This window comes from Sceloporus undulatus, chromosome 2, assembly GCF_019175285.1.
Source record: "Sceloporus undulatus isolate JIND9_A2432 ecotype Alabama chromosome 2, SceUnd_v1.1, whole genome shotgun sequence".
NCBI classification, from domain to species: Eukaryota; Metazoa; Chordata; class Lepidosauria; order Squamata; family Phrynosomatidae; genus Sceloporus; species Sceloporus undulatus.
This window is the reverse complement of record NC_056523.1, coordinates 13,255,710-13,273,821: the sequence shown is the minus strand read 5'-3', so window position 1 is coordinate 13,273,821 and position 18,112 is coordinate 13,255,710. Positions and strand designations below refer to the sequence as shown.

The following is an 18,112-nucleotide window of genomic DNA, read 5'->3' as shown; positions in this document are numbered from 1 at the left end:
GGCCACCCCCCCCCCGCCCACCTAACCTGCGCTGGTCCTTCACCGAGAACCCGGCAGGCAGGGCCTGGGCCCACACAACATCCCCCTCAGGCCCTAGCCAGGTCTCGGTAATGCAAGCCAGGTCACAGTTTGAGTCCTCCACGAGATCGTGGAGGATGTGGGTCTTGTTGTTGACTGACCTGGCATTGCACAGGAGCAGCGACAGGGTTTGTGGCACGGTTGGAGCGACCCTCAGGTTCCTTTGGTTGGGAGGGGGGCCGGAAGGGGGGGATAGATATGATGCATCGATCCCTCCTTCCCCTGGAACGCAAGCCCCTTTTCCCACCGCCATACCTCCCCCTGCCCCACACTACCTCAATGGGAGCTCCGCTCGAAACGATGTTACCCCTTCCCTCCCCAGCCCTAGCATTCCCCACAACCATATCTTCCCCCGCCCCACCGTGACAGTATGGAGCAGAGGTTAGCCACAGGCCTGCATTTTCTCAAGGTGTGGTTGTGTTATTCTGTAGAGGGATAACAGTGTAAGCAGGTCTCTCTTCCTTCTGGCCATGTACCACTGGGAACAAAGCATGCCAAAGTCCAGGACAGGAAATTTGAATTCTGTGTGTAATGCAAAAAAGTTACTTCTTCAGAGATCCAAGGTACCTCCGTGTACATATATTATTAGTTTTGAACATGTTGAATTCTTTTTTGTGGCGCAGAAAATCTGTCCCTATTCTTTCTACATTATATCTGCTTCTGGTACCATAAATGCCCAGGAGGAACACATCTACTTGATTAACTGAGGCATTATACAACCTGCATGGTTTGGGCAGCCATAGAAAAGGAGCAGGCAAAATTACCAAAATGAATGGGAAGACAGCAAACAGAAAAGAATGACTTTCAGTGTGTCACACTCTGCAGTGCTAGAAATTTGAGAAATGAATTAAAATTTCATGGAGGGAGGCAGAGTTCTTATTTGGGGAGCAATACCTTCATTTCCCCTCCTACCATAGCGAAACCCCTGCAGCTGTGTATTTGTGCACCACAGTGGGATCAAGAAGACAACTGAAAGCCACTTTGCACAGGTGCACAGAGAGCAGACATGGTGAGGAAACTGCCCATCAGTTAGCCCTATTTTCTGCTACAAATGAGATGATCATCACACAATCTCTGTTCTCACAGCGATCACATTAATGAAAGGAAGTGCATACATGCCAGTTTGGAAGTGCTCTCTACTGCACATCCCTTTAGTAGTTGTGACCAGGCTGTTGATGGTCCCACACATTTTCCAGTGATGGAGGTGGAAACATCCTATAACGTGGTTTGATTCCATCTCTTGCTCCGAAATAGGCAGGAAAAACAGACTTGAAGGAGTCGCCACCAGAGGGAACAACCCCCTCCATCTCTCAGTCTCTTTCCTGCCTCGCTCCGAGTAGGCTGTGTTTTTCCTTTGGAAGACACGTCTGGTGGTTCCCACATAAGTGATATGCCTCAGTTCACCCACTCATTGGTTGGGAAGCTTTGGTGAATCCCACGTTTTCCATCGCTGGAAAAAGGAACATTGGGCCTTACCTGTGATATGTTCATTTTCAGCGATGTAGGTGGGAATATCCTACCCACCCAGAACTGAGGAGGCTGTTTCCCTTGGCTCTGCAAGGGTAGTTGTTAGTTATTTTTAGTTTGACTTTATGATAGTTTCTATTCATGATACTTAGATTTGCATTGAATGCTCTCTGTTTGTTTCTATCCTCGGCTATAATATTGACTGAGGGATGGTGGGGGTTGCTCCCTCTGGTGGCATCGACTCCTTCAAGTCTGTTTTTCCTGCCTATTTCGGAGCAAGAGATGGAATCAACCTACGTTATAGGATATTCCCACCTACATCGCTGAAAATGAACATATCACAGGTAAGACCCAATGTTCCTTTCTCTTCCACCCGTGTCCTTTAGCTTGCTTCCCTATCTTTTACCCAACCGGAGTTACACTAATGTCGTTTAACAAAAAATTTACATAAATTAAATTACGTTTAAAAACAACAACAACCCAAAACAGTATGTTCTAGAATAGAGAAGGCGAAGGGAATGGAGAGAGGAAGAGCCACTGATATCAAATGACTGTCCAGTCCTGGAACTAACATAGGAGTAATTTACTTCACCTGAGTACACTGCAATTGGGACCTCATTGATAGGTTTTCCCCACCAGTGGCAAGGTGCAGACTAACCATGCTTGGAAGACAAGGCAGCAACAAGAGAGAAATGGTATTATGTGATAAATATAACCAAAAGTGCAATTGTCCAAATTTTATGCTGGTTAAAAAGCCACAGGTGATAAATTCCTGAAACAAACCTGAACCTCTGTATTCTCTTTAGGATTTGATCTGTAGTTCTGTGGATGTTCTGAAGAAAAAAAGAGAAAAACTTCTGAGTTACAAATCAGAAGCAGAAAAAGAAAGCCAAGATTTATTGGTAAGTTTGTGAAAGAAGCAGGTATCTGTACCAAAATTTAATATGAAATGCAGAAAAATCAATAGCAACAAGGCTTAATAGAACATCTATTATTTCCAGTAGCTAAATATAGTATAATAAATGCTTCAAAAATGGACATTTTGAAAGTGAGTCTATATACCTCTGAATGACATTCTATATTTGTGAAAAATAAAATGTGCTTCCCTCCCTAAAAAAATGTAGGAAGCTGTAGCCCTACAGATGTTTTAGATCTACTGTACAGTGAGCCCTCGGTATCCACGGATTCTGCATCTATAGATTCAGCTATCCATGGCTTGAAATATATATATATATATATCCCCAAACCTAGTTGTCCCTTGACATGAATGTCTAGTCATAACCAACTGTAGGGGCAGTGTTCATCGCCATTACTAAGCCAAAGAGCCAGCATTGTCAGAATTTTACTACACCATTGTATATAATGAGACTTGAGCATCCATGGATTTTGGTATCCATGGGGTATCCTAGCACCAACTCCCAGCAGATACCGAGTGCCTTCTATATACTGTGTATACTCATCTATAAGTCCAGAAATTTGTGTCTAAAAATTAACCCCTATATCCTGGTCAACTTATTTACGGGTTAGTGTGGTAATGTGATAGCAGCTCTTTCAGATTTCTCCATACAGTAAAGTGAGCAGTTTCTTTTTCTTTTGAGCCAAGCAGAAAGTCCTGGGTGATTAATTGCTTTTCGTCCCTCTCCTGCCTGAGCTGCTGCAGTTTGGGGAGTGAAGGATGAAACGAAAGCTGAAACAAAAAGCCTCAATTAAAAAGCCTCTTGCTGTGCGCACACATACACATACTGAAGGAGCCTCCATGTTTTACCCTCAACTTATCCATGGGTCATGGCAAAATCCATAATTCTGGCCCCAAAACCTGCCCTCGACTTATACATGAGGTCGACTTATAGTTGAGTATATACGGTAATTCCCAACAGCCCTACCCAACACAGCTCATGATGAGAGGAATTATGAAAGACTGTTTGTACAGTCTGAAAACATCTTGTTAACCTTTTTAAACTGATGGTTTCCTTTAGGGGAAAAAGAAACTTGCAAACCAATACAAAAGCAAAGCAAGGTAAAAATTTAGAGTAAAAGACAGAACAGCATTAAAAACAGAAAATGCCAGGACTTCTTAGAATGCAATGGACTGTGTCATCTTGCCTTGATCTTTCTGCCAGAGTAATACTACTCATATAAGTTGAGTAAATTATCAAATGAAATGATGTGTACATTGAGAAACAAATATTTATTTTAACCCCTGTGCACTAGTGGGGGAGCTGGTGCCTGCCTCCAGATGTGATGCCACAAGGCAATCACTTTACCTAAGGGATGTGTCTTTTGCAAATCATGTTGTCTACCTAGCTCTCTGCAGGTCAAAGTGCGACTAGCTTGGCAAAGGCTCCTCTGTCACACTGTGAAGGCTACATGGCTCACATCTGTGCCCAGTACAAACCCTGCAGAAGTATGTGGCAGCCCACCCTCAGAAGGACGGTCCTCTCTTCATTCATGCTGATGGATCTCTGCTCACACGCTACCAGATGGTCTCCGTGCTGCGAATGGCTTTAAAGAGAGTTGGGCTGCTGCCAGAAGAATTTGATGGACATTCTTTCAGAATCGGAGCAGCTACAGCTGCAGCGGGATGCGGGCTGACAGTGGACTCCATAAAAAGGCTGGGCAGATGGAAGTCAAGTGCTTACGCGGGCTACATTCGCCTACAGCAGGATGCCTGTGGTTTAATTCATTAAGTGTGTCTAGGGTTGGCAGAAGGTGTCCCTGGGGAGGGACAGCCTTCAGTGGCGGTCGCATAAGTCTAGGATCTGTGGCCGTGGTTTCCAGGACTGCATAGCCCTGGATCGGGAGTCCAAATGGGGACACAGGGGTGCTGAGGTCGAGGTGGTGCAGCCATTGCGGGGGCAACATCGCGACAGCGTCCCCCATTGGCAAGGGACAGAGATGCGAGCGATCGCATGTGCGGACATGCGATTAACCGCACAGGCAGTTACCAGCTGGGCGTTTAATAGCTCTGTCCCTCTGTTATCCTAAAGCTTGGCCGTGACCAAGCATTTGGTTTCATCCATCAACCAGGGGTTGGTGAATGACAGATCCAGACCTTATGCTGTTCCGCCAACCCTATTTTGGTGTTTGTTATGGTTAATAATAAAATTGTGGCCTTTTTTTCATCCAAATTGGGTGTTCTTGTGTTATTCAGCGGCGGCTTCCTTCCTAGGCAAAATACATTTTCCCCCAACTAAACATGACTCACTTGAAACCCACACTGGTTGAAAAATCACTTCTCACCCTTATTGTACACCTTTTGACACTGTTCAAATTGACCATGACAAACTTACCATTCACAAACATGGTGGCGACTAATCATCACCATCCTTTTCTCCATCTGCTTATTGTAGAAACAAACAGAAGCAGAGATGGAAAAGACAGTGGCTGAATTTAGACAATTACGTCAGTTTCTGGAAGACAAAGAAAAGTTTCTGCTGTCCCGGATGGAAGAGGTGAAAAAAGAAGTTTCAAATAAAAGAGATGAATATCTGGCCAGGCTATCTGGGGAACTCTCTTCTCTTGAAAGTCTTATCCAGGAAATGGAGGAGAAGAAGCAACAGCCGGCAAGTGAACTCCTGCAGGTAAGAAAAGACAAAAGAGACCAAGCAGCTCTATAGAGCAAGGTTGGCTTCCAAACCTGGAATATCACCTCCACTCACAAAAGGAATAAAGGGATTCTCAGGTTGATGTACTGAGAGCTGGTTGTGTTACATATGGGAGGATCCAAAATGAACAAGATTGTACATTTACCATCGTGTGATCTGCCAGTTTCTGTGTGAAGTTAAAGCAAAAACCTGCTGTTTTCAGCCCTCTCCTAAGATATTTTGTCCTAAGGCAGTGCCCATTCCTTATCTTTGGGGCTTCCCAGAAGCATCTGCTTGGTCTCTCTTGAGAATGAGAATAGTGGCTTTGATAATCTCATTCAGTAGGGCTTCTTTTATATATTCCTTCTGAGCTGGACCCAGTAATTAGAGGTTTCGTATAATAAGAAAATAATAAGTCTATATGGAAAAAATAAGAAAAAGGAGAATGTTGTATATACTCATGTATAAGACCCTGCGCAGTATGGCAAGATACCATGGGCCAAGGCAAGTGTCTACACACCCATCCACCACAGTGCAATGGTACCCTTTACCTGTCTCTGCCATTACGTCTTCTCAGAAGGCCCCCACCATGGCCATAAGGGCTGCACACATATGGTTTAATTATTTTTAAACTTTGTATAAATAAACAGAATAATCATCATCATCATCATCTCCACATCAAACAGTGGCTCTTTTTGTTTCACTCAAAGGCCCTTTGGGCCAGGATTTGACTGGGACTGCCACATCGGCATCCAGTCTCCCAATCCTGGCCTGGGGTTATTGGCTTCCATTGTCCATACAGGAGGCGGGGGCGGGGGGGACCATAGGCTTTTTGACCCATGCATACAGGCCCTAAATCTAGGAATTTTAGTCAGAAAGTTGACCCCAAAAATCTGGGTCGACTTATCCACAGGTCAAGGTAAGTAATGTACCTTAACTCTTATCAATAAAGGAACCATCCCCTTGTCTGAATAGTATGGCAAAATGCAAGAGCTTAGTCCTTCCTGGAAGAACCTAAAAATAGCACTGATCCCTCTACTCTCTCAGCCACAGCACTGTTTCTGGCTTTATTGAATGCCTTAGTGGGAAAATAGCAGCAGCAGTGATGCTTTGATGCTTTCCATCAAAGAAGCACCAAGAGAGTGGAGGTGTTGGAGCTTCTTGTAGGTTCTCCCATGACAAACTAAGCTCTTGCCTTTCACAAGTCTACTCAGAAAAGAGAATGGTTCCTTTTTTTGATAAGAGCTGATACTGTACCTTAACTCTTGTCTTTACACCCTTTTAGACAAGTGTGCATTTTCTTAGCCCTATCTGGGCATGGTCTCCTTCCCCACACATTGCAAAGCAACCATTTACCATAGTTCCCTCCCCAGCGAGTCTGCCTTTAGGCGTTATGTTTCTTTGCTTCATCCTTTACATGCTTGGTTACATGTCCCTAAATTTTACCCTAAACCTATCCACAACTCACATAAAAATCCATAATTTTGGCCCCAAAATCTGTCCTCAAATGCCATGAGGTCGACTTAAACATGTGTATATGCAGTATGCCTTCAGAGTATTTTTTTCTGAAAGACACTGAATGGTCACAGAAAAATGAGGCAGTACCAAAAAAGGAATAAGGCACCCTACCTTGCTTGCAACACAGACCTATCCAGGTACTCTTCTCTTAGCGCCTTTCTTTTGTGAGATGCAGCCAAAGATTTCCCCATCTTTCCTTTGTGGTAGGTTCTTCACTTTCCTCAATCCTTCAGCTGAAATTGCTTTTGCATTCATGATGGTTCCTGGAATTGATATAAAAGATTCATAAGTGAAGAGAAAGCATTTTTAATGTAAATTGCATACCTGAGAGATAGAAAGATGATTTGCTACCCATGTCTACTTTCCTAAGAAAGAGAATAAGAAGGAATGGTGGAGATTCATTTAAATAAAAGTGCAAATATAGGCTGTGACAGATCAGACAGGACAATGAGGCAACCTACCAGGCAACTCCAGCTACTTTGTCTGCTCAGAAGCACATATAGTTTAAAAAATCAGTTTGTTCTTGGGCATTACTTCTTTAACAGAGAATTTAATATTTAATAATTTAATATTTTTGCCTATTTTGCTATTTACACAAACTCAATAAGGGATTCTGGAGGCAACTGCAGCTGCTGAAAAGGAGGAAAGGGCCAGGCTGCAGAGTGTAAAAAGAGGATCTTGTTTGTTAGAGGCTGTGTAAATCTACAGTGCTAGATAGATTAATTAATTAATTAATTAATAATACTTGTACACTTGTAGTGTGTTGTTTGTGTGTGATTATATTCTTATGTGTTTCCAGCACCAGCAGGAGATTGTGAGTATATCAGAGTGCCCTTCCCAAGAGGTGGCACATGGTTGGCATGGGGTTCACTTTTCTTTCTCTTTCTTCCCCTCTAGGATGTGAAAACTATATTGCGGAGGTAAGGGGATTTCACTTATTTCCATTAGTAGCACATGATGCTTGCACTGGAAAATACGCACCAATTGGATTATCCTTTGAGAACTCTGGCTATAGCACATAGAATCATAGGGTTGGACTAGACCCCAAAGGCTATCCAGTCCAAACCCATGCCATGCAGGAATACACAATCAGTACACAATCAATACAAAATCAATACAATAAAAAAATCAATCAATACAAAAGTTCTTCCTAACACTGAAGTGGAATCTCTTTTCCTATACTTTAAATCTGTTGCTCCTTGTTCTAGTCTGTGAAGCAGCAGAAAAAAAGTTTGCTCCATCTTCAGTATGACGCTTTTTCAAATATTTAAACATGGCTATCATATCACCTCTTAACCTTGACATAGTTTATCTGACATTGCAAAGGAAAGAAAATATGTGTCCTCAAGTGTTTATCACTAGACAAAGCAAAGCCCCAGTAGCTGTTAACAGTTCATTCCTTGAGTGCTTATTTAGATTCATCAGTTGGTTCATTCTAGTACCAACATCTACAATGACAGCTCCATTCAGTCCCATTGGAGTGAACAATTGGAGCACTCTTGGGCTATCTACAGTCACAAAGGACCAGGTGTTGCAGGTGTGTCATGGTACTGACCATCTTTGCATAGCTGTATATCCTTTAGGTTTTCCCCAGAATCCAAAGAGAATTTGTGAAGAACTTTTTAGTAGCAAAAATGGTCCTCCCCCCCCCCAGATCTCCCCGCAGCATCTAGAAAAATAAAATGAGTGAGGTAAATGTAGGGTTGCCATAAGTCAGAAATGATTTGAAGGTACACAACAGCAAGAAATGACATTGCACTCAAAAACACAGAGGAAAGAGGAATGCATACACACACAAGTATGTGCCCCTTCCCCAATGCCTAAGTTAATGGCAGGGTTGGCAGGGTGGGACACTCCAGGTCCCTGTGGGTGCCCCATTCCCTGACCAGTCACAATGCTCATGCCATCCAGTGCCCACCTGCCTGCTGGTCTGCGTTAGGAAGGATCTAATTAGGGGAATTTCTGAATTTAGCTCAAATTGCTGAGAGGGAGGGTCCTAAACACCCTTGTGAGACCGTGTCTTGTGATGTATACGAGAGGTCCACAAGAATCCCTTGAGAGATGACGCAGAGACAGACTGCTCCAATTAAGTCCAAACATTTATTAAAAGGGGAAAACATACAGCAAAGGGCATACACATACACACAATTCTCAATGAAAGTAAAGGAAGGAAATTCGGGAGAGAGTTGAGAGAGGCAAATCTATGGGAGATACTTACTTCTGAAGGCTTCTCCAGGATCCAGATGTGGATGTAGATGATGGGAAGACACGGCTGCCGAAACATGAGGGGAAATGGCCGAGGGAGCTAAAATCAGAGTTCAGTCTGACGTGGAGCCAGGTTGTATTCTGAATGTAGCACACCAGTGTGTGCTTAGACTGAGGCTTATATAGACAATTTCTAGCCTCTAGCTATGAACTTAATGGCTTAACTGCAACCAAGACAAAGGGTGTAAAGACCTGGGCTTTTGTTACACCAAGGTGAAGAATAGTCTTAGCCAAGGATCTGAACACAATCAAGGAAGGCAAACAGATGGATAGATGGGCATTAACTTAATCACTGGGCGATCAGGTGTGAGGCTGAAAACAAACAGCAGGTATTTTACTGGTTTTTGGAGGAGATGGATTTTCTTGTCTAGCAACTCCCAAACTTCCTGTGGGGAATTGTCCAGTCTTATCTCTAGGGCTCCTACCCCTCCTTTGTAAGCTGCCTACATGACATCTCTGCTTTGGAGAAATGGTGGTGCCCCTAGGAGGTCAGCTTGGGGTCAAAGTGAACTCCACACACACTCCAAAATTTAATATACAGTGTGCCATTCTTTTACGCGGAGGATCCGTTCTGCCCTTCCCCCCACGTAAAAGAAAAAGCATGTATGCTCACATGCCATTACAAGTAATGGGGATTGTGCTCGCTGTGGCTCAGGGTGGCAGTGGCGCGCATGCGCCACGGGCACACATGCCATTGTTCCTTCTGGCGCGCGCCACCGCTGCTTCTACCGCTGCTTTCAGCGTATGCTGAAAGCAGCGTATAATGCTCGGGTGTATGATGCAGGCACACTGTAAATCAATATGCTCTAACATCTGGTCCAGCCTCTCTGGCCATCTGTCTGGGCCTCTCTGACAGCCAGCGCCTCCCCCTAAGTCTGGGGACAGGCAGCTCAAATGGGCAGAGCCTTATTTGGGGGAAGATGCAGGGAGGGGTCATGCGGCATCAGTGCAAGGAACGCATTTACTCCTAAATGTAGCTTCCGAAATAATTTGAAGGCACACAACAGTAATAAATGTCATTGCACTCAAAAACTTGATGGCAGTTGTCATTCTGTAGTGTTCTCCTTCCCTTCAGTTTCTTTATTTTGCTCTACTCTCAAATTATGGATTGGATAGGTAGTAATATAACCTATTTTAATCTTGTTTATCTCTACCAGGAGTGAGGAGAAGGTGCCATTTGAGAATCCACTGGCTTTTTCTGTAGAACTGAGGTGGAAACTCTGGGACATTTGTGATATAAATCCTCTTTTAGTTAGTGTTATGAAACAATTCAAAGGTAAGGAAAAATGTCTGTAGGATTTAGTTCAAAAATAAAGATGTAAATACAAGCTGCCCTCCACATCCACTGATTCTTTATCCATGGATTCAACCATCCATGGCTTGAAAATATTCTAAAATTGTATACATTCCAAAAAGCAAACCTTGATTTTACCATTTTATATAATTTTACTTTGCCATTCTATGTTATGGACTTGAGCATCCACTGATTTTGGTATTCATGGTGGGTTCTGGAACAAAAACCAAGCGGATAACAAGGTCCACTATGCAATATTTTCTTTTGTTGTTGACACCAATAGCAATAGCAGTAAGCGAGCCTCAGTTTTGGTAGCCTATTTGTCACTTTCTGTTCCTCAGAGTACCCTGGATACAGCATTGTTCTGTGGCATTGTCAGGGAGGGAGAAGTGGTCAGCACAAAAAAAACCCCAACAACCTGTATGTAGTGTATATCTGAAGTTAGAGTTTTTTGCTTTTATCTTCTATCTATGTATGCCTATGTTGAAGCATCGTTTCATCGAATGCTCACTCACCCAGCTTCAAAAAGTTTGCCCAGATTTTACCATCCGCAAGCTTACTGCTAATTCCTATCTCCATAATACTCACAAAATATTAAATAGCAGCAGTCCAGTGTCAGAACTTTCAATATATTCCTCTCTTTCCTGTGTTATATACCTAGTGGTCACTGTAAGGTTATGATTAATGACAGTTCTCCATGTTGGCTTCACCATAGAACAGAATGATGAATCTTGGCAGTATCCCCCCCCTTTCCCCCCTTTTTTTGGCTAATCTTTTTGCAGCACTTACAGATATTACAACTGTTCCTCTCAATTCTGACATCTTGTGAAATGCTGAAGTCTTGATTTGTGCTTTTTTCCCCTAAGGGGAAAGAACAGGGTGATAATTGTGGTTTTCTATCCACACCTCTTTCAATCAATTAGCTTTTGGTGAACATTTCTGATCCTGGAATGTGTGTTGCAAGTGAAAGGTCTGAGAATCACACAGGTATGGTGTGGAGTGCTCATCTGTAAGTAGCACCTACTTGTAGAGTATGACACACACACACACACACACACACACACACATCATATCTGTGGGGGATATGCTCCCAGACTTTGTGTGAATACGCAAAATGATGGACAGTAGCAAACCACAAGATGAGTGAGACAGCAAGGGAGGCAGGCAGCACTATTGCAAAGCTCTGCCTACCTGCCTGCCTTCCCATTCTTCCTTCCGCCTCCAAGAGTTTCTCCTAATGTACTCCTGCTGCATCCCAACCTATGAATCCACCAGAACCCTTTGAAGAACCTACCAAACACAATTCCATGGTATAGGTTGCAATCTTTTAGATGCTTGCCACTTTATCACACAAGGCTTATAATGCACACAATTACAGCAGGATAATAGCATCTTTGGAGGGTACTTATTAAACAACATTGTGTCTTTCCTGTTGCTGATTTGCATTTTAGTCATTGGTGGAGGGAACTTTTCATTAATGGAAATGTCATTGAAAAGGTGCCCTCTGCCAGTGCTTGAAATGCAAAGCAGCAATGAAAATGTGAATCAAAATGCAAAACAGCAATACAGTGGTACCCCGGGTTACGAAATTAATTCGTTCCGCGGCGCCATTCGTAACCCGAAAAGCATTCGCAAGCCGAAGCCCCATAGGCGCTAATAGCGAAAGCCGCGATTTCGTGCGAAAAAGCGCCGAAAAGCACCAAAAATTTTTTCGTAACCCGAAATAACCTTCGTAACCCGGAACAGTTTTTTTTAATGGATTTTTTTCGTAACCCGGAAATTTTGTAAGGCGGCGCATTCGTATCCCAGGGTAACACTGTAGGAAAAACAGGCACATATAAGGCTCAGATAAGTGACTGCCAAAGATGCTATTCGCTTACTGTAATTGTGCTTTACTAGCCTTGTGTGATAAAGTCCTTAGCTAAAAGTAAGCTGCCTTGACCACACTGGGTCTTACTACATAGGACTGTGCTGGGTTTTGCAACCACTTTATAGTTACAAGGAGGATTCCTCTTCTGTCAGATGTGTTCCAATTTTTGCTCAATCCTATAATCCAATAATAAGGAAGCAATAAAGGCTAGGGTGTGAATGTATATTTTTGTAATGAGAATTGTTCTTGGCATTGCTGTGTAGTGTTTAATTTGTGTCTGTATTTCTTTTACCCAGATACTCTGATACCTGGACTACAGCTGCAGAAAGGTAAATTTCTGATGGATGATCATAGCAGGGATGAGGATTGGTTACTAATTTATCTGTTAGTGTCTCATTGGGTTCCAAGAGTTCTGTTCCACAGACTTTGGAACCATCAAAGGGGCGGAGGAGGAGGGGGGATCCAGTAATTCTGTAGTAGCCATAGGAATTATGGAGCTCTCTGGATGCTGCTGGACTGCAACTCTCCTTCATTACTATCCTCATAGAAGCATAGAATCATAGAAACTTGCTAAGGAGATTATCGCACCGGCAAAAAAGACAGGAGCATAGCGGGGCTCATGTCAATAACATGCGATCGTAAGATGATTATCACATAATGTGATGTAATGTCGTGATTATCCCATGTATAAAGAGGAATTCTAGCACAACTTTTTATTCACAGAAAACCCCTTGAATAAAAAGCACCGCTAGAATTTCTCTTTATTCATGGGATAATCATGAGATAATCATGCGACGTGGTGTGATAATCATCCCGTGATCATGCGATATTGATGGGAGCATCCCACTATGCTCCTGTATTTTTTGCTGGTGTGATGATCTCCTAAAGCTAAAGGTGTTTGCAATTCAACAATATCCAAAGGCATCATTGGACTCTTTGAGATTATGAGTAAGGGCCATAAGCTCTCTTCTCTTCTTCAACTTCCACTAGTTCCAAAGCACATCTGCACACATTTGAAAGGAATTGTCTACCAATTCTCTTTTCCTTCATGGATTTTTTTTTAATGACAAAAAAGACACAGAAAATGGAGGAAACAATGGGGAAATTAAAATGTATTTTGTCTGTACTATCTGTAAATGCCTGTGAATTGTTGTTTTTGTTTTCGTTAACTGCCATCAAGTCAACTTAAACCTATAGTGACCCAGTGAATGAACGAACTCTAATTCACCAATTACCCATCAACCACCTGGCTCAGATCTTTCAGACTCAGGGCTGTTGATTCCTTGACTGGGTTTATCCATCTCAAATGCAATCTTCCTCTTTTCCTACTTCCTTTTACCTTGACATGCATTATTATCTTTTCTAGTGAAAAGTCAGACTCCAGAATGAAAGTGAGGTGAATCCAGGAATAAGTGGGGTTTTTTTTGGTTTTTTTTTTTTTTTTTTTTTTTTTTTTGCAAAAATACCGTGTTTTCAAGTCCAGTTCATTCACAAATTCGTTCTCTTTACGTAATAGCAGCTGCCTGAAAACCATGTCCTGGATTCTCCCTGTTCCCAGATTTCCATGGTTCCTTGCTATGCCAGGGAGTGGAAGACAGGCTTGTTCTTAAAGGAATACACACACACACACACACACACACCTCTTTCCTCATGTGGCTGGTCTCCTCCTCTAATGGAGCCTCTAAGCAGCCTCTAAGGGAACAGCGTGTGAGAGAAGGCAGAGAGAGAGGATGTTGTGGAATTCCTCCTGTACAGGAGGGAGAAATAGAGGATATGTCCTGGAAAAGGAGGGCATCTGGGAGGTTCAACCCTCGCTGAAACCAGGCAGGTTTATGGACCAGCCTCATCCTCTTTCTCTCTAGTGTGTCTGTGTGTGGCTTTATGGGAGTTTGCAAAGGGAAACCTCAGCCTGCCTTCCTCTTAAACAGCTTCTAGGGTGAGAAGGATTTTCCTCCCCAGTTTCTTTTCCCTTTCTGGAGCATGTGTGTGGATGCACTTGTGGAATAGACAGTTTGGAGCATGCACCAAAAAGTTATTTCTGTGCTAGCAACAGGATTTGTCCCCATCCATCTGAAACCCAAATTTGCATTCAACCCACTTTCTTGCCTAACTAATGTGCCTTTAACCCCTTGTTGTGCTCTCTGTGTGATAAGCTATAGCAAATTCATTTGCTTTTCCAGGATGCCAAGACTTTAACTATTTTTGGGATGGAAGCACATAGGTCCCCGTGTGAAAAAAGTCCTCAGTGGCTGCTCCCAGGCTGTGGAACTCTCTGCCAAGGAAGGCTGAGATGGCACCCTCCTGGCTTTCTATTTGCCAGTAGGCAAAGACCTCCTTATTTAAACAGGCTATCGGCTCTTAACTAAGTGGTTCCCAAACTTTGGTCCTCCAGATATTTTGGACTCCATCTCCCAGAATTCCTGGCTATTGGTCATGCTGACTAGGGTTTCTGGGAGTCGATGTGCAAAACATCTGGAGGATCAAAGTTAGGGAACTACTGGTTGGGGTAGCATAACAGGTAGCCTTTAATGTGATTTTAACTGTTTAAAATTAATGTTTTTGAGTTAAATTAATATTTAATAGTTCTTTAAAATTGTTGTATTTCAGACAGTTGTAGCCGTATTGTTTCAGTGTATGATATAAGCAGTTTTGGGGCCTATATGGAGAGGGGGGGAGGAGGACATATACTAAAAATAATAATGATTGCAGTGTATGCAAGTCCTATTGATTGGAAAGTGACCTGAAATTATGAATGTGCATAGAGTCTGTGTGGCATAGTGATTTGAGCATCAATTTGACTGTGTAAACCTGAGTTCAAATCTCTATTCTAGCATGGAAACCCACTGGGTGAGTCACACACTCTCAGCCTCAGAAAACCATGCAAATTGGAAATGATTTGAAGGCAAACAACAACAATAACAGCAATAGATTCAGTATCTTAGTAATTCACCCAGCTGATGATCCTTCTTTTTCTTTTCTTCATTTTATCCCTCCACCCCCAACAGCAAATGTAACTCTGGATCCAGACACAGCTCATTCCAAACTGATCCTGTCTGGGGATATGAAAAGTGTAACATGTGGAGACCAATATCAAGACCTGCCTGATCATCTGGAGAGGTTCAGCAAACATGTTTGTGTGCTGGGATGTGAGGAATTCACTGCAGGCAGACATTTCTGGGAGATCAGTGTGGGAAGGGAGCAACACTGGCTTGCAGGGGTCTCTAGAAAGTCGGTGAAGAGAAAGGGTGACATTGCCTATGGTCCTGAGGGGGGGATCTGGGCTATAGGGAAGTGGGGAGGTGAGTACAAGGCTAGCAACCATCCTTACTACCCCCCTGTGTCTTCAAACAGAGAACCCGAGAAGATCCGAGTGTCTCTGAACTGTTCTGGGGGGCAGGTGGCCTTTTATGATGCTGACACCGGAGACCATCTCTACACTTTCTCTGGAGCCTCATTCATGGGAAAGACCCTTCTTCCTTTCTTTAGTGTGCAGGGAAAAGGGCACCTGCTAATTTGTCCTTAAGGCAGCTAAACAAGCAGACCACAAAGCCACTGAATCCTGCAAGATAGATTAATGCTTTCAAGATAGATTAATGCTTTATGTCTGATAAGGGCCCAAAGGGGTACTTTAGTGGTAAAGTTGGGGTTTCTTTATTCATTCATCTAGGTACATAACAGATTGAAAACCTCCATGGCACCTGTGGGGTGCCAGGAGGTCATTTTATTCCGCATGCTATTTAATTGTGTGTGAAGGCACTGGGTGAAATCATTAGGGGTTTGGGGATTAGATGCCATCAGTATGCTAAAGAGACTCAGTTCTTCTTCTCTTGGTCATTGGAGTCAGTTGGGGCTTTGCAGATGCTGGACCAGTCTCTGGATGCTATCATGGACTAGATGTGGGCCAATATATTGAAGCTGAACCTCAGTAAAGCAGATGTTGTGTCTGGTTTGCTGGTTTTCACATCTGGCAATTGGGTAAATAGCCTGTCTTGAAGGCTGTGGCTCCCCATTGAAGGAATGGCTTAGGAAAATGCATGGATCTCTTACTGAAGGCCCAAGTGGATCCCATGGCCCAGAGTCTGCTTTGACTGGTCCAGCAGCTGTGGCCTTTCCAGGATAGGAACACCTGGCCACAGTACAAATGTAGTGGTGGCAGGTGGCAAGAGATATACAATATACAGTTGTTTCAATTGCATATTCTTAGACTTTATGACAGACTAATGTGGAAAAAAAGATGGAAGAAAATTTCCTGTTTGTAGGTCTGTTTGTTGCTCCAGTTCTTGCATGTTGTTTTTCCTTCTCAAAGCAGTGAAACAATGATTCCTGGGGTTTCTGCCTTTCCCATTTTGAGACAACTTGCTAGCTCCTGCATCCTAACACTTGCAATATTGATGAACATGCCATTGTTGACTGTTAACACTGATGCCCTTATGTGTAGCTCTTTTGAGAATGAAAACGTGGGAAAGCTGGAAATGAATGTGCATGCTCTGCAATGGTTAAACTCATCTTTAAGTGAGGTTGTAAAGTTTCTGCTCTAATCAATAAAGTTGTTCCTGTTTGCTCATGAACCAAATGACTCAGTGGTGCAGTTCTTGAGTTGGGAGTGAATTCTTTGGCTAAAGATGTTTTACTGTGCATAACTTGGATTTCTGTGCTATAGGTCTGATGTTTCAGTATCTGTGCAACACCACCATATCTTTCCCAACGCCTCCAGTAGGGGCATGGTTGCTTTGCCTTCCTCCTGGGGGAGAGCTCATCTTTATCCCTTCATGTCCCTCTTTGGTATTGCTGATGGCATCCCTGACTTTGTCGTATCCCATCTTTCATTCCATATAGGCTTGCCATATCCCGCCAGGGGGCGGGACTTTCCTGGTTTGGGGCGGGTCTGCATGGTCCCGGCCCGGTTTGCCCCCGCCCTCGGGATTGCCCCGGGCTGAGGGGAGGATTCCTTCGTTGCTTGGGCTCCACCGCCGTCGCAGCGAGGCCGGGGCCCAGGCCGGGAGGGAAAGCCTCCTCTCAGCGAGGCTCCTATTCAAATGTAGGGCACACAAAAAAATGTCCTACATTTGAAAATTTTGTCCTACATTTTCCCCGGTCCTGACGAATGGCAACCCTAATTCCATAGCCCCTGGGCGAAGATGCAGTCTAGGACATGGTGGCTTGGAAATTAGTAAACTCCTGCCTCAAAATACAGAGGTCTATGCAGAAGAGTCATGGATGTTTATCACACTATGCTCTTAAAGAGCTACTATTCCAGTGTGACTCCTCTAGCAGCCTCCTGTTGCATGCTGGGATTGGCAGTTTTAAGGAGCTGAACTTCTCTGCCTGAGAATTCTAAATACCCCTCCTTAAAACTGCCAATCCCAGCATGCAACAGGAGGCAGCTAGAGGAGTCACACTGGAATAGTACCTCTTTAAGAGCTCGTCTGATAAACACCACAGAATCATTGATTTGGAAGAGACTCTAAAGACCAGCCAGACCAACCCTGTCATAAAGTAAGACAGTCAAAGCACTCCTGACAGATGGCCATCCAACCTCTGCTTCAAAACTTCCAAAGAAGGAGACTCCACTGCTCTCCAAGGGAACATATTCCACTGTCAAACAGCTCTGGCCATGAGGAATGTCTTCTTAATGTTGAGGTGGAATTTCTTTCCCCACAGCTGAAGCAGCAAGCAAAAACTGGATCTTCCCTTGCGGGTGGTCTTAAGGGATTCCATTTTTTTCATATCCACCTCACTCCAAAGAATTCTATTAAGGACAAAAAGATAGAGAAGCACTGAAAAAACTAGGAGCTGTTCATCTGGAAGCATCATAAGGTAAAGAGCAGAAAACTCATACTTTTAAGTCTTTCATATACATTTCTTTTTAAAATCTCAAATTCTATCATGAATATGAAATTTGCCATATATATATATATATATATATCTTCTTCGGTCTCTGCGAATCATACGAATGGGTTGTACTGCGCCTGTGCAGTGCTGCTCAGAAACTTCTGAAATCACTGGGCAAAGTTAACTTTGCAACTTTTCGGCGGT

At 43.3% G+C, this 18,112-nt stretch overlaps 1 protein-coding gene across 1 annotated transcript in view; it reads left to right on the top strand.

The window, feature by feature from the left end:
- Positions 1-16,644, top strand: part of LOC121923761 — a 61,919-nt gene extending 45,275 nt beyond the window's left edge. The window contains exons 10-15 of the mRNA XM_042454499.1: positions 2,352-2,447; positions 4,896-5,126; positions 7,545-7,567; positions 10,070-10,188; positions 12,373-12,405; positions 15,082-16,644. Of these exons, the coding sequence (XP_042310433.1) occupies positions 2,352-2,447; positions 4,896-5,126; positions 7,545-7,567; positions 10,070-10,188; positions 12,373-12,405; positions 15,082-15,599 (1,020 nt within the window). The 3' untranslated portion in view covers positions 15,600-16,644. The remainder of the gene's footprint in view (positions 1-2,351; positions 2,448-4,895; positions 5,127-7,544; positions 7,568-10,069; positions 10,189-12,372; positions 12,406-15,081) is intronic.
- The last annotated feature ends 1,468 nt before the right edge of the window (positions 16,645-18,112 follow it).